Genomic DNA, 17623 nt, shown 5'->3' on the forward strand with positions numbered 1-17623 from the left:
TATTTACCCCCAGGATTCAAGGGGGGGGGTGGTAAATAACCCAGATAACCCCCCTTATTTACACCACATGGTTGAAACTTACCTATAAACTGTAGTGATTGAATTTGATTTTGTCAGTTGATTGAGAAGCACGGACTTCCCTAAATAATTTGAATTTTGAATTTTGATCAAGGAAAGATTCCAGATCAATTATCACAATGTAGGTAATTTATTACAAAGTTTAAAGGGGGTCTTTCTTATTGGTTAAGTGGTCGCGTTGTCGACCAACCAAGAGTTGTAAATGCGGGAATATATCCAATAGGAAATCCGCAGTTTCTAATAGAATTTCCGCAATTTTTGACGGTAATCTAAGACTGGGGATGTTTACTGAGGTTAATTTACCATAAACCCTCATCATACATCTAATCAATATAATCATTAATCAACACGCTAATCAACATCATCTAGTTCATGTATTTATCCAACCTCAACTCATCAGATTTGCAGAGGCCTTTGCAATAATATGTGTTTTTTCATGGGGGGGGGGGGGCTGAGGGTTTTGAAAGTTCTGCCCTTATCTCTACAAGCTGTGACTTTCATAATGTTGAAGAAAATTTCGCCCAGTTGGTTCATAATATCGTCCAGTTGGTTCATAATATCGTCCAGTTTGTTCATAATATCGTCCAGTTGTTCTAGTCATTTTAGCAAGCTTTCATCGCATCTTATATACATATATATAGAAATATTTTATTTATGTTATACATATAGTCAAGCTAGCTTGAATTCGATGAAATAATATCATTGCACCACACTAAATTAAAGAGAAGGACAATGTCAATTTTGCGACATCACTTGTACGAAATTGTGACCTCGTGGCTCCTCTAGTTTTGATTTAACACGCAAGCATGAGAAAATAAAGTCGCCCGGTCACATATTAAACAATTTCATAACACTTTGGTTCTTCTCAAAAGCTCTTAATAAAAAGGATCTATGATTGAAAACATATTAAATTTCAAGCTTATACGTACATTTTACTTTAGCTTGACGTGGCCCAGAGAAAAGTTTCATGGTAATTTAACGTATTTTTTTTAAATCCAGTAATTTAAAATCTATCTTACATATCTTTCAAAAATTGAGATATTATTGGGAAATCTTTTAAATTGATTGGTCTGAAGTTTCAGTAGAAGTAAATACTTCCTTTTACTGTTTAGCCCCGATATAAGGATTAATCTCTAATTGGATGATGAGATAGATAGAAAGATAGATGATACTGATATGCAATTTCTATTGGTTCAGAATAGACACCAAACACATGACTAGAACCTGATTGGATGAGGCGCTAATGGAATCACATGAAAGTACGCAAGTCAACACATGCACAGATTTTATTTGCCATAAGTATTGAAAATTATAATGTTGAAACCAGGGGCACTCTCACCCAGTTGGTTCATAATGTTAAAGAACCTCTCGTCCAGTTGGTTCATATTGTTGAAGAATCTCTCACCCAGTTGGTTGATAATGTTAAAGAACCTCTCGTCCAGTTGGTTCATAATGTTAAAGAATCTCTCGCCCAGTTGGTTCATAATGTTGAAGAATCTCTCACCCAGTTGGTTCATAATGTTGAAGAATCTCTCACCCAGTTGGTTCATAATGTTGAAGAATCTCTCACCCAGTTGGTTCATAATGTTAAAGAACCTCTCGCCCAGTTGGTTCATAATGTTGAAGAATCTCTCGCCCAGTTGGTTCATAATGTTGAAGAACCTCTAGTCCAGTTGGTTCATAATGTTGAAGAAAAATATAATTTTTACAAGAAGTTTTTTCATTAGTATTTATTTCACAGTATCATACATGAATTTATAACTGCATTTGTTTATTTAGATTTTAATGTATGATGAATAACATCAGACCAGACAAAATATATTTCATGAATACAATGAATACAAATGAATATTGCATATATATAGAATGTTTAAATAAATATGTAGGCTTTTTTGCCATTTGTCCAAAAAGTTAACAGGGAAAAATATTTTATAATTTTCACAGTTTTAAGTTTTAAGTTTTAATTGCAATCTGATTATGTGATAAGAAGGATAAAATAGGAGGTCGTAAACATGAAAAATGAATTGATACGCAAAAAAACGTCATAAATCATGAGAAATATAAAATAACATTTATATTTTTATTTCAAGAAAAACTCATATTTTATCTATGCAGTATTTTGATGATGTACACAAAATACAGAAAAAAATAAAAATTATGAATATGTTGATTGCTGATGAATAAAAATTGTAAATATTGTTGTTGCTCTGATCTGAATTGTGCTGAATACTCATGATTGGCCGCGAAACTACAGTTACTGGGTTCTGGATTAAGAAATAAACAAACTTAAACGCAACACCGCGCCGGAATATTTTTTTATAACAGCCAAAGATACTAAATTACTCACCACGAGGACTTAACTTTATAATTTCTAAATCTTTGCAACCTTATATTGCTATTTCATACTATGACTAATGGATCTATAGCAAAAAATCAAAACCATATACCCCAGATGGTTGCAAAGATGTTAAGATTTTAAAATTTAAGACTGTAGCAAGTATCAGTTTCTTTGCAAGGTTTACTATGAATGCTAACACCTAAAAAACTATTTTTTGTTTATCCCATCCTGCAGTTTATAATGTATATCTAATATTAGGTCAAGAAAAGAAATGGCGCATTTAAGATAGGATAAAGGGAGGATGCAGTAATCAATTAATCAATTACTGAAAATACAGAAACATTTGTCAATGTTTGCGGTTATAACACATCTTTACATCTGTCATATACTCTTCTTTATATCTTTATGATAATCAATCAATAACCATTGTTCAAGTTTTGCATTACGGTTTAGGATGGTGCAGTACGGTTTGGGACGGTGCAGTACGGTTTGGGACGATACAGTACGGTTTGGGACGGAGCAGTACGGTTTGGGACGATACAGTACGGTTTGAGACGGCGCAGTACGGTTTTGGACGATACAGTACGGTTTGGGACGTTGCAGTACGGTTTGGGACGATACAGTACGGTTTAAGACGGTGCAGTACGGTTTGAGACGATACAGTACGGTTTAAGACGGTGCAGTACGGTTTGAGACGATACAGTACGGTTTGAGACGGTGCAGTACGGTTTGAGACGATACAGTACGGTTTGGGATTGTGCAGTACGTAATTAGACATTTTTGTATGTTCCAAACCGTGTAGAACGATTTAGGACGGTGAAGTACGTTTTAAAAAATGCAGTAAATTTTTTAACGGTTCAGTACGATTAGGGATGGTGCACTAGTGCGGTAACATATATTAGAGGGGTCCTGGTTAGAAACCCCATTTCCACCAATTAAATGAGGAACTTTCGTGTGTGCTATTTTAAACTATATTTTTGGGACAGCATATTTTACATATGAAAGTATTACAAGTTGCAGTTAACTCTATTTTCGATGTATTTAGAGATCAAAATCTAACAAAAATATGCAGTTAACTCTATTTTCGATGTATTTAGAGATCAAAATCTAACAAAAATATGTTTATACACAGACAGGATGTACTTCGTTCTAGTTAGTTTTAAGTAGTAAGTTTCAAAAGTTTCTATAAAAAAAAGTTATTAATAGATAGATAGATAGATAGATAGATAGATAGATAGATAGATAGATAGATATGCCTATTGTCCGAAGTAAATGTCCACAATGGTTGAACCACTCCGTGATATTTTCTCATCCAAACTAATTTGCTGAAGAGCAACAATATATCACCACCCCTCCACTTTTTCATCCCCTTTCTTCAATACCCAACTCTCCTTCTCTCCTCCAGAACACCTTTTCTTCGTTCCCCATCCCCCCTCTTTCCATTCCTTTCCTCGCCCCACCCCTTCTCTAGATTTCTTACCTCCCAAACCCATTTCACCCTTTTCTATCCCTGTTCTCCCCTCGTCAACCCCCTTTCCCATTCTCCCTTTCTCTTTCTCCCCTTCCTTTACTGTACAGCGTACAATGCCTGGTACAGTTTCTGAAACTACACTTGTTTGCTAATATAGGTTTCCTGAAATGAAAACTATTCCCCCTCGATATAGGCCATTTTTTAACTATCCCCCCCCCTCGAGATAGGTTAACTATCCCCCCCGCCCTCGAGATAGGTTAACTAATCTCCCTAACTATCCCCCCACCTAATCTATGCTATATGTTCCCCTAATATGTATTTACATTGGAATAATAAGATTAGACACAGATGGTAAACCAGGAGTTCAACTATATTCATTCATTTATTCATTAGTCATTCATCCTTTAATGTATTCATCATTTATTTATCCGACATTCATCCTTAATTTATTCATCCTTTTATTCATCCGCTATTCATTCTTTATTTATTCATCATTTATTCATTATTTATTTAACCTCATTTCTTCATCATTTATTCATCATTTATTCATCATTATTCAATATCTATTTATCCGACATTAGTTCCTTATTTATTCATCATTTATTTATCTCTTTCTTCATCATTTATCAATCAGCCATTCATTCCTTTTTTATTCATCATTTATTCATCATTTATTTATTTATCATTTATTTATCCATTTAGTCAGCCATTTATTAATCTATTCAATTTTGTATTCATTTATTTATCATTTATTCATCCTTTTATTGATCATTATTCATTCATTTATTCATTTATTCATCATTTTATTCATTTATTCAATTATTTATTCATTTATTAATCATTTATTCATCCTTCAATCATCCTTTATTCATCCTTTATTCATCGTTTATTCATCCTTTATTCATCGTTTATTCATCGTTTATTCATCCTTTATTCATCCTTTATTCATCGTTTATTCATCCTTTATTCATCGTTTATTCATCCTTTATTCATCCTTTATTCATCATTTATTCATTCTTTATTTATCCTTTATTCATCATTTATTCATCATTTATTCATCCTTTTATTCATTTATTCAATTATTTATTCATTTATTCATCCTTTTATTTATTCATTTTTACTATAATATATCCATACTTTTTGTTATACTTTGTTTATCCTTTCATTCAATTATTCATCCTTTCATTCATTTATTCATTTATTCAATTTATTTATTTACTCTTTATTTAATTTTTGCATTCTTTAATTCATAATTCATCTATTTATTTGTTATTCATTTATTCATTCTTTAATTCATTTATTCGTCCTTTCATTCTTTTAATAGATTTATTTATACTTTAATTTATTTATTCATTCTTTCATTCATTTATTCATATAAATTTTATTCATCCTCTGTTTCTTCATTTTTCATCTATTCATTCTTTCATTCATTCATTCATTCTTTCATTCATCCTATTATTCATTCTTCGTCTTTTAACCCTATTCCCACTGCCCATAATACCCTGAGACTAGAGAGGGGGAGGGGGGGGGATTCAATTTTTACTTTATTGTTTTACTCCCCTTCTATTTTCCTTAAAAAATAATTGTAATAATACATTTTATGTTAATTTTTTATCAGTTAAGGAAAAATCCTCTTAACAGATCTGGGTTCCTCTGAAATATCTAAAAAAGATATTTTTTTCTAGGTAAACTTTATCTGTTCTTTTCTCTTAATATTTCATGATAATACCTGATTACCAAATTGTGTTAATTGGAGTATATATATATCTTAATCAGTTTCTTAGTTGTCTCACAGTTTGAAACATATTGCAGATTATACAAACTAATTTTACAAAATGTATTCTTTTGAGAACTCTAGCACCCCCCTCTCTCTGAATCCCCCTGTAGTGTTCCCCTGTGGGTGTTTAGAGTTCCTATTGAGTTTGTTAAGTGTTCTCAAGTAGGTTACTCTGTCATAATATACTCACTTATATTCTTCACTCATCCACACATAAATATATAAATATATATATAGTGTTCTCAAGTAGGTTACTCTGTCATAATATACTCACTTATATTCTTCACTCATCCACACATAAATATATAAATATATATATATGTATATATATATATGTATATATATATATGTATATATATATATATACATATATGATAAATTTATTATTCAACCAAAAATACAGCTTTACATCCTCAGACACAAGCTTATAATGAAAGGAAAGTTAATTGTAGTTGCGTATTCTCTGTGTACATATTGAAACCAGTTCTCTCTGGGCGGAATTTGTAAACAAGAATAGATGCATCAGTGTTCGTTTAGTATCCGAGAAGGTTAAAAGCATTAAATTTTGATAATTTTGATAATTCTCATGACAGTTTCCTATGACCAGAATATTTCAATGATTTTTATGTGAAAGATGGATCCCATGTCAGGCTGTGACATTCGTCTTTTGTTTACTTTATAGCCCAGAGACAGTACACTGCAGTACAATAAATGCGCACACCTCTGGAATAACTATCCTCACATTATAATTCTTTGCCCAGTCTTAAGTTTTATAAATATATTTTGAAATATGTTATTTTCTTTATCTATAACTTGAGACAAATAGATATAATTGACTTGATTTGATATACATGGTACAACAATAAAATGAAAAAATAATCAGTGTTTTACTTATCATGCACATTTCACAGGGATATACAAGATATATATGTTTTTACTTATCATGCACATTGCACAGAGATATACAAGATACATATGTTTTTACTTATCATGCACATTGCACAGAGATATACAAGATATATTGTTTTTACTTATCATGCACATTGCACAGAGATATACAAATATATATGTTTTTACTTATCTTGCACATTGCACAGAGATATACAAGATATATATATGTTTTTACTTATCATGCACATTGCACAGAGATATACAAGATATATATGTTTTTACTTATCATACACATTGCACAGAGATATACAAGATAAGACAAACCCCTTCTTCTAATAACATGATTTTTAAAAACGTTTTATTATTTTTTAAACATTTTTATTGACTTTAATTATTTTACTTTTTTACTTTAATCTGTAAGTTTACATGAACAAATTAAAATAGTTTATAATCAAAACTTGGCTTTTTAGCTTACATTTCATGATGATATCTGAAGCAAAGTTTAAAATCAAAACATCTTTATTTTTGTTTTCTAGCCAAATTTTGATTAAACTGTGGAAAATAGAAAAAGAAATTGAAATGGTCCAATTGATCAGTAAATGATTTTGAAATAAATCAAATTTTTGTTGAAAAAAATATAATCTATTTTTAGTATAAAGTCAATTAAAATGTAAAAGGTATTTTCTGAACCAAATATTATTTTGATATATCTCATCTTGTAAGTTGGTTGTTCTCGACTAAAGTTTGTGGTTTCTATTACAAAGATTAAACCTATGTCTCCCCCCTGCTCCCCCCGGCCCCCTCTTCCAAGTTTGCCGAATTATCTGATGTAAAAAGAAAACGGAAATATCCAATTCAGCACCGGAGATCATTTCCTGGCCAAGTACCGATAAACCGGACGTACAAAATGTCGGGGAACAGATAATTATTTAATAAAAATATATTTCCACAAAACTGTATTGTTTATCACATACATTTAAATTCATAGACTCAGAATTTCTTCTGAAATCTTGCACGGAAATCGCAATCAAATCTTCGCCAATTGAAAAGCTATGGCACTCTTGTATGCCGAGTCCATTAGTGCCTGATTCAATCTGGGTTCAATCATGTGTTTGTTGTCTATTCTGAACCAATAGAAATTATATGGCGGTAACCTCTATCTTTCTATCCATCTCATTATCCCCTTAAAGATATGAATCCTTATATCGGCGCTATAACAGTAAATGGAAATATTTACTAAAACTATATTGATGGAGCTAGAAGAACAAAAATGTTTTGAATAAGTCTGTTTTTCTCATATTTAAGCGTAAAATCAAAACTAGAGGAGCTACGAGGTCACAATGTTGGATCAGTAATATTGCATAAATCTTACCTTCTCCTTGATAATTCAAACCTTGAATCATTAAACAGAATGAAATATCAAAGGTCCACAAAATCAGGTTGCAAAGAAAATTGGTTTTGAAGTTCAGAGATTGTTGCAAAAAACTCAGGTGTGGGTTGCCTTCCTCCCCTCGACTGGAGAATGTTTAGGAATTTGAAACTTTGAATTACTTTTCTAACATAGCCATTCAATTACTGTATCTATAAATATTAATATGCTTTGAAAAAATTTATGATTAAATGGCCGTAACCAAATTTAATAAAAAGTACAAAGAAGTTAAACTAAGCAGACAAAGTTGAACTACTTTTCTTCAGCTTGAAACGGATCATGCAACTTAGTTCAACTACTTCTCAACGACGACATTTATAAAATCTGTTCCATCTACATATTAATATAAGAGAGTTGAACAGGAATAAGGTTAACACTGTTCACAGCATTCCTCGGGGATCATACAATGCTCCGACATATCATACTTGGGGTATGAAAACTGTTCATGCTGATCCAGACGTCTATGGTCCGAGGAACAGAATGGAAAATATGATCGGATACAGGGCCCCACAATGGAGAGAAGAAGTCTATGAAGAGATGGTCCACCTTGATAATAAATCCCGTCTAAGGATGGGCAGAGCGGCCATCAAGTACTTCATGGTACTCTATGATCTGATTAAGTGCAGTGCTGACTCAAAGGTTAAAGGCCTTAAAATCGAGAAACGTAAACTAGAGCAGGAGTCCAGCTCTTCCAAGAAGTGCAAGTTTACACAGGTTATGCGTTAAAGCTGCAGTTCTATCATGCACATTCTAATATTGCGGTGAAGCGCCATTTGTTATGTTTATTTATATTTTTTGTTTTCAATTAATTTGGTGAAACGCCGTTCTAGTTTTCCTTCAACATTTTTCATACTTTTCTCTCACGATGAAACGCTATAAATAAGGTGTCAGAATTATTCTCCTTAAAAATTGGTCAAATGAGAATTCTAAGAATTCAATTTTAAAACTGAAAATTCAAACTACACCAATTATCAAATTGAAAAGCTTTAAAGTTTTAAATATTTAGGCTTCGAATACTTTAATCCATCAATTGAATCCAACATTTGAACTGTAAGATCTTAGATTTGAGACTTTTAAACACTACAACTAGTAAATATCTCACTAGTCCTTAATAATGGTCTATCTTATGTTTCTGTAAAATACTAATCACAGATTATGTAAATCCATGGATCTCATGTGCAACTAGTCCTCACATAATTAATCTACCTTGTTTTAAACACATTTCGCCAACAATTCAAAACGAGATAATACTGTTACTTAATGGTGAATCGCCTAATCATTTTATTTTTCCAATTTTTGTATTTTTTTTGGCAATTCCTTCTGATCCCCGTCACAGTTTCTGCTTCTGATCTTTTCTACTTATACTTTACTTTACACTAAAACCTTAAAATGTACATTGTAAGCATTTTTTTCCGTTCTACAGTGGTCTATCATTAATGCTCATGTTTAAAACACCTCTCGTTAACACTCCAAAACGAGACTCTATTGGCTACTTAATGGTGTATCGCCTTATTGATTTTATTGTCCTATTTTTTCTTTATTCATGTACGTTATTCGCATCTCGTGTTGTTGTTTTTATATTTTTTCGGATCACCGTCTTAGATTCTGCCTTTGTTGCAATTGGTCTTTATTTGAACTGAAAAGTGAAAATATATCCCTACGAGCCCTCATTAAATGTTGTCAGCTCATTTTACTGTCATTACTGAATTTACTTAACTTCAAAATAAAAATGAAAATTGTGTCATTTACCAAATCTCTAAGATTTCTACATAAATAAACAGATGCTCCATGTAAAATATTAAAATCAAAATGTACCTATCTTTGATATATATTTATAAAGTTTACTTGTTGTTTTTGTACTTTTGATCAATAAAAAGATTTGAATAATAATATAAGAAAGATAATGTGCTGTGTACACAAGTAATAGAACTCTCAACCGATAATACGGTTAAAATCTGTACATGCAGTACGCGGGCTTTTAATCTCTACATGCATACATGCAGTACGCGGGGTTTACTTATGAAGACCTCAAATTAGATCTATAATATCTTTAGAAGTTACGAAAAATGTGTTCTTTGCATCTATCTTAAACCTATATTATCTTAACCCGTATTCCTACTGAAGTCTCTGCCCAAAATTCGATGTTTTAAGAAAAAGTGTATTAGTCCAAAACTTTGAATATCATCTACATTTGATGATTTGACCCAATAATGGGACAATTGTTTTCCATTTTTTATTAAATTTGGAGCTATGAGACTCAGTAGATATCGACAGGGTGAATGGGTCCAGCAAAAATATCGCTTAGCATATCCTGCCAGTAATCAGAGACAATATTGATGATGAAGTCTGGGTGGAATTTGATGAAGAACTGTTGGCTTTATGATCTTTATGAAATTACTTGGATAGAGCGGCGTGGACACAGGGCTCCAAGGTTTTCAGACTGTTTGTGGAATCATTTTCAATCCAGTCTGGAAGATGGAATTCAAACAAACAACATGTTAGAATCCTTTAATAAAACCTGGAATAGATTAGCAGGGAAGTATTCAAGTGTATGAAGAATTCAGGAACTGCTTGTCGAAAGCTGTGACACAATTCCTCCAAGTGATTATCTTAAAAAACGTACATTCCCCCCCCCCCCCCCTTGAATATATCATATTGATAAAGAACTATTTTATAATTCTAGCGCGTAATCTGTTGCCGAGTATTGAATGGTGTACAGCAGTAAACTCGGGAACTGTAATTTGTGTCCAGACTTGGAAATGTAATTCAAAAGTATCCTCTCTACACAATATAAACCGGGAGATGGGGGGCTAGAGAGGGAATCTGGAGGACTAGAGAGGGAAGATGGGGGACTAGAGAGGGAAGATGGGAGGCTAGAGAGGGAAGATGGGGGACTAGAGAGGGAAGATGGGGGACTAGAGAGGGAAGATGGGGGACTAGAGAGGGAAGATGGGGGGCTAGAGAGGGAAGATGGGGGACTAGAGAGGGAAGATGGGGGGCTAGAGAGAGAAGATGGGGGACTGGAGAGGACTGTATAGAGGGGACACTATAGTTTCTAGAAGTAAATATTTCCATTTACTGATAGCGCCGATTGAAGGATTCATAACTCTAATTAGATAATGAGATAGATAGAAAGGTAGATGTTACCGCCATACTATTTCTATTGGTTCAGAATAGACAACATAAAACATGACTGATCTCGGATTGGATCAGGCGCTAATAGACTCGGCATACAGAAGTGAGGAGATAGGGTTTTAGAACGGAGAGGGTGGCAAGGATGGGGGCCGGCTTTGTAGTGTAGGAGGGGTTTGGAATGGGATAAGGGGGTTCATGGAGCATAGACTGGGTTCTGAGTGGGAATGAGGGCTAGGTACTAGATAGAAGTGAAAACAGGGATTAAAAACTGGGGAAAAGGAGAATTGGAGAAAAGATGGTAGTTCNGAAGTTTTGAGATAGCGAGGTAAAATCGGAGTAATTAGGTAGTAAGACGGGGACTAGGAAGAAAAGATGGGGCTATGAAGGAGAGATGGAGCTATGAAGGGAAGATGAGGGCTATAGAGAGAAATGGTTTTAGTATAAAGAGGAAATAAAGAGGAAATAAGAAACAAATTAATGAAAGGAGATGAAGGAAAAATTTAATCTATAGATCTAGAAGAAATGAGGGGCGAGGGCTAGATCTAGAAGAAGACTCATAGGAATCTTGAGAGCCATGCAAATTTTGCATCAACTACAACGCTTTTGTTTTTAGCTTTAGCGTAAACTTGCTAGACATGGTAGTTGAGCTGAAAGTGCAGTATTGTAGAGAAAACTTAAGGATTAATTTTAAACCAACGAGACATTTTCCTGTGTACAGTTTTTAAATAAGAGCGTAAAGTAGTTTGTAATATTTCACCAGTTGTAGCAGAAGAAAAGGTTTTTTACAACTCTTATATAACATGCGGTTTAAAAATGACTTTACACTCCTTTTTTAAGAATTGTGAAAGCATGCAAACTTTGTCGTACTCTGTGGACTAGAGAAGGCTAGAGATGGGCCCAGAAGTCTCAAATCTATATCTCTAAGGGCACCTATAAAACTTGTAGTACTCTGTGGACTAGAGAAGGCTAGAGATGGGCCCAGAAGTCTCAAATCTATATCTCTAAGGGCACCTATAAAACTTGTGCATCAATTTATAAGGCCCAGAGACCGAATTTGAACAGCGGTAACGATTTGACCTTTGGTTTATAAGATTTCGAACACTAAATGACAAGCGCAATTTCTCCAGCTATCTGTTCTATGCTTAACTCCCCTCAACCAGAAATCTACCATGTCCAGTCTCATAATTTTGCAGCCCTGGTTAAGAAGAATTAAAAACCAGAAGCGCCTGTTTCAAGCTTTATTTCAGCTAGTTTAGCAGAAGCAACTGGCAAAATTAACCGTGATTTGAAATTTGCGTATTTTTATTAGCGCTTTTTTATACTTACCTTCTATGATTGATCCAAACAAGGTCAAAATTATTTTTGACCTTGAAAAAAGGGATTTGCTTTCGTCACCCTCCCCCCCCCACACTACCATCTATAGATTTAATTAATAGGGAAGAGAAATTACTGGTACGACGTTGGGACCTCAATACTCCTGATGTTTTTGTTTTAAGTCAAAGAGTGAGGAATGTAAATTTGCTTGCACTTGGTATAAAATGATCCCCCCCTTCCATTTGCGCGCAGAATAAGTTGTTAATTAGATATATTCATATTTTTCATCTTTTGGCATATCTCCTGCAGTATCAATCTATCTATCTACTATTCTGTATATTTCTTTGTTCTAATTGTATTGAAGGAATGATTAGAAGGTTGGGAATCATCTCTGTAAATACTGCCAACCACCATGATTACAGATTACTCTCCAAATAGCAAAACTTACTCAATCTCTTCTCTCATTGGTTCCCGGGATTCGGCGGCTGTGCTCTGATTTGTGGAGCGCTAGAAACGCTCGACCAATAAACGGCGAGCATTTGTCCGGTCCTAATGTGTCCTATCAGTGATAATGGGCTTGTTATGGCGGTCTGATGGACACACACAGACAGTTTAACTTTGTTCTTCAGCTGAGCAACACATACGAAACAAACCTTAGTGAACACTTTTTAATACACAGATATTACCTCTATCATGGATGCTCAAAATTTCATCAAAAACTCTAGTGCACATGTAACATCAAAATTTGATGAAAGTTCGGCATTTACAAAATTTTTGAAGCAAACTGCTGAACAACAAACACGATTACTACGGGAAGAAGAATCAGAAAATGTCACGAACAAATTTTCAAAAGATCACAAATCTCCATTTTGTATCGAGTCCTTGCTCAAATCCGAGGTACGCCCAGACCGATATCCGCCCCTCAGCCCACCTTCCAACTCTTCACCGCCACCTGGCTTCCCCACCCCTCTGCCCCAGTTCCCTTTCCCCCCTCAACTCTTACCCTACCTACTCCCCTCCCCCCAAACTCCTGATTATGTGCATATGGAGTACCTCGCTAGACAAGGAGTCTTTCTCAACTCCTTTCCCGCTTTTGCAGGTAGATTCTAAATTTATTAAAATTATTTTTTTATTTTAGGTAAAATGGTTGTGTTAGAATGAACTCTGAGACTTTCAACAACAGTCTTTTTGATAAAAAAAATTCATGATAAAAAATGTTTCACCAGCTATTTTTCCCTTTTTATCCAATAGAAAGATTTAGGAAAATTTCTCTTATCAGATTAAATTCGAATAATTGCATTTTTACTTAAATGATACAATTATAGTGAAGAGTATTAAAATAAAATAAAAAAAAGAGAAATCGGTTTAGCCAGGCAATGTCAAATTGCATTGGAAGCAAAGCCTGGGAATTTTTGGTTGCGTGAGAATATAAATATGTTGCAATTGACATCAAACTAAATACAACTAATGAACCCAAACTTTTAGAATTCAATTGGTTTAATTTTTTGAAATTAATTTTATTGAAAGTATTAATTTTATTTTATTGGAGACCCCTCGATCCTCTTTCTGAATATGTCATGATTCATCGAAGGCCCTTTACCACTTCTTTTCACTGAGAAGCTGAGTTTTTTTTTGACACAAACTCTAATTTTTTTATTTCTATATCCTTGCAACCTTATGATGTAAAAATTTGATATTTCTAACATAGATTATTTGATCCAACAGCTTTCATAGTTGAAATATCTAAGGTTTGCGACATCGGGTGGAAAAGATGAAGGGATAAGAAAATCAGAGTTTGTGACAAATAAAGGAATAAATCCAATCGAATATGGAACTTCAACGAAAAACGCTATTTCTTAAGTATTAATTATACCCCTTCCNCCTATAAAATATTATTTATTGATTTTCAAAAATTAAAAAAGAAACATTTATTTAGAAAACAAAACGTGTTTTCTTTCGACATTGGAGAAAAATAAAAGAATTTATATTTGATACAAATTGTAGAAAAAAAATACATTATTTAAAAATATTTTGGGACATTGTAGAAACTGATACTTTCTGCGAAATAATACTATTCAAACATCAATAAAAAAAATACTTTTATTTTCGTATTTTCCTATTGATTTGTCATCGGGTCGGGCCTTTGATAAAAGTTTACAATATTTATTCTTGCACTTTGTCATCTGCTGTTCATTCCTGATAATTACTTTACTGCCACCTTGGCGGTATAAGTTGATTCATACAAAATATAAACAAATAAATGTAAACAAAGCTTTCTTTTTCTCAGGAAATAGTCGCTTAATGCTAAAAATATGACTTGATTGGTGCCTGTATGGGGAGAGGCGGGGGGNGGGGGGGGGGGATATTTTTTAACAAGATGATGTTAAAACAATGTCTCGTAAATGTGGAATATTATATTCATATAACATTTTGTCACAAACATTTCTTATTATTGCTATGACAAACATTAAATCATTTAATTTAAGTCCATATTTCAATTATATTATCATAATTTTTATTATTACTACTATTATTATTATCATTTTTATCAATCACTATTATTATTTCTATTATTATTATTATTATTATTGTTATTACTATTATTATAATTATTATTAATACTGTTATTATCATTATCATTATTACGATCAAAACAAAATTATCAAACATTATATTTTTAATTGGCTTATAATAAATTTTCTTTTGTATTTTATTTTAAGCTGAACCATCATACATTATTATTTTGTATTTTGTGTTTGAAAATAAATACTATATATATATATTATTACTAACTCTTGACATTAATTAATATTTTTTCCGTTTAGAGTTCCAACATTCATTGCTCGGTAAGAACCGTCGTCCAAGAACTGCTTTTACCTCCCAGCAGCTCCTGGAGTTAGAAAAGCAGTTTAAGGTAGGGTTGCCTGACTGGGTGTACATTTTCTGCACTAGTATTACCTCTTTAACCATTAGTTCACTGTGATCCAAAGGTTGCAAACTCTGACGCAAAACTCGATCAGAATTTTTCAAATATACTTCTTAAAGCCGACCCGGTCTTAAAAATTGATGCAACTTTTTATAGCAGCCTGGATCTACATGTCAGATAGATGTTATTTCAAGGAGAGGACATTTCATAGAGAAAAGGGTTTTAACTCTGATTCCAAGTAAAAGCATGTGTTATGTTGTATCCATTTCAAGTGATCACTCATTAAAGGAGAAGCATGTACGGATTCACAACCTTTATTTCATAAATAATGTGGTTATTGATGTCGTTTTCCTTGTTTAAAAATGTTTAGTTTGATTCCAACAACTTCCATCATTGTTTTTGAAGCAGAAATGCTTAAGTTACATCACAGAGAAAACACACTTGACCCTAATCATTTTTCAAAGAGAAGATGATGTATTTCTTTGCATTATTAATCAGACGAAACTATAAAAGGTACAGTTGTGAATCGGACACTCTATAAATGAATGATTGCCTGCAATTACGTGTACAGTCCCTTTAACATGTATATTATTTAGGAGAGTAAGTACCTGTCTAGACCTAAACGGTACGAGGTAGCAACAAGTCTAGGTCTTTCAGAAACACAGGTAAACATTCATCTAGGCATAATTCTAGGTATAATTCTAGGCATAGTTTTAGGCATAATTCTAGGTATAATTCTAGGCATAGTTCTAGGCATAATTCTAGGTATAATTCTAGGCATAGTTCTAGGCATAATTCTAGGTATAATTCTAGGCATAGTTCTAGGCATAATTCTAGGTATAATTCTAGGCATAGTTCTAGGCATAATTCTAGGTATAATTCTAGGCATAGTTCTAGGCATAATTCTAGGTATAATTCTAGGCATAGTTTTAGGCATAATTCTAGGCAAATTCATACAAGTAAGACTCTGGAACCTCGTAGCTCCGTTAATTTTGATTTTAGGCTATTTGTAAAGGAATTGAGTATTTGTTGCAAACTCTGATTTTCTAATCCCTATATCTCTGCAACTCAACGTCGTAGACATTAGATATTTCAAACTATAAATTCTGTTAGAACAAGTAATCGGAGTTTGAAATATCAAAGATTTACACCATCATGTTAAAAAGATGTAAGTATTAGAAAATTAGAGTTTGTGGCAAAGATTCAATTCCTTTATTCAATTGCATTTTGAAGATGTCAAACTAATTCTTTATTAAAAGCTCATCGGATTTTAATTTTAATAGACGATTAGTAATCATCAGACATAAATTTTAGAGTTTGAGGCAAATGTTCAGTTCTAGTTTTCTAGGAATTAACTCTTAATAATTGTGTTTGGTTCTAGTTTTCTAGGAATTAACTCTGAATAATTGTGTTCAGTTCTAGTTTTCTAGGAATTAACTCTGAATAATTGTGTTCAGTTCTAGTTTTCTAGGAATTAACTCTGAATAATTGTGTTCAGTTCTAGTTTTCTAGGAATTAACTGTGAATTAATTGTGTTCAGTTCTAGTTTCCTAGGAATTAACGCTGAATTGTTTTCAGGTAAAAATCTGGTTCCAGAACCGCCGAATGAAGAATAAGCGGACCAAGGGCGGAGCCAGGGAAGGACGAGGGGAGGACAAGCACGATACGTCCTACATGGACGAGGACGAGGATGTAGATGTGGGTAGTGCTGAGGAGGAGGTCAGGGTAAAGACGGAGGATGGTGAGGTTGATGTAGAGGCTGGGGAGGCTAGATTGTATCCGGAAGTTCTCTCTCGGCTTGGATATCCATTCCAGTCTAAACTATTTAATCCTTCACTACCATGTAAACCTAGCTTTTCATAGTTTAATAATGTCATTCATACATAAATATATCAATACTGTACATACCTACCTACAATACATAATTTCTTCCAGAGTAGAGCTAGGAAGAAACTTAGAAAGGATCTGTTCATTAATATTGCACGAAGAGGGCAAAATCAGTTTTCCCCGTAAAAAATTGGTTACTATGTAGAATTCAAGAGGAAAACCTGAAGAACACAGTCCATGACATTTCCGGATTGCTCAATCTTTCTATATACTTCTCTCAGTAGAGAGTAGAGAGTAGAGAGTAGAGAGTAGAGAGTAGAGAGTAGAGAGTAGAGAGTAGAGAGTAGAGAGTAGAGAGTAGAGAGTAGAGAGTAGAGAGTAGAGAGTAGAGAGTAGAGAGTAGAGAGTAGAGAGTAGTGAGTAGTGAGTAGAGAGAA

At 33.3% G+C, this 17623-nt stretch overlaps 2 protein-coding genes across 2 annotated transcripts in view; one reads left to right on the top strand and one right to left on the bottom strand.

Annotated features, from left to right (window-relative positions):
- Positions 1-14046, bottom strand: part of LOC111718270 (thyrotroph embryonic factor) — a 26130-nt gene extending 12084 nt beyond the window's left edge. Inside the window, exons 1-3 of the mRNA XM_023493813.1 lie at positions 14034-14046; positions 3735-3741; positions 361-366 (exon numbers count right to left, since the gene is read on the bottom strand). The gene's annotated coding sequence lies outside the window, so the exon portion shown is untranslated. The remainder of the gene's footprint in view (positions 1-360; positions 367-3734; positions 3742-14033) is intronic.
- On the top strand, positions 13038-17270 carry LOC111718271 (brain-specific homeobox protein homolog). The gene is made up of 4 exons (XM_023493814.1): positions 13038-13532; positions 15259-15347; positions 15956-16024; positions 16938-17270. Exons 1-4 carry the CDS (start codon positions 13127-13129, stop codon positions 17220-17222), a joined length of 849 nt encoding a protein of 282 aa, XP_023349582.1. The 5' UTR covers positions 13038-13126; the 3' UTR covers positions 17223-17270.
- The last annotated feature ends 353 nt before the right edge of the window (positions 17271-17623 follow it).

This window comes from Eurytemora carolleeae, unplaced genomic scaffold (assembly GCF_000591075.1).
Source record: "Eurytemora carolleeae unplaced genomic scaffold, Eaff_2.0 scaffold1107, whole genome shotgun sequence".
In the NCBI taxonomy this organism is placed as follows: Eukaryota; Metazoa; Arthropoda; class Copepoda; order Calanoida; family Temoridae; genus Eurytemora; species Eurytemora carolleeae.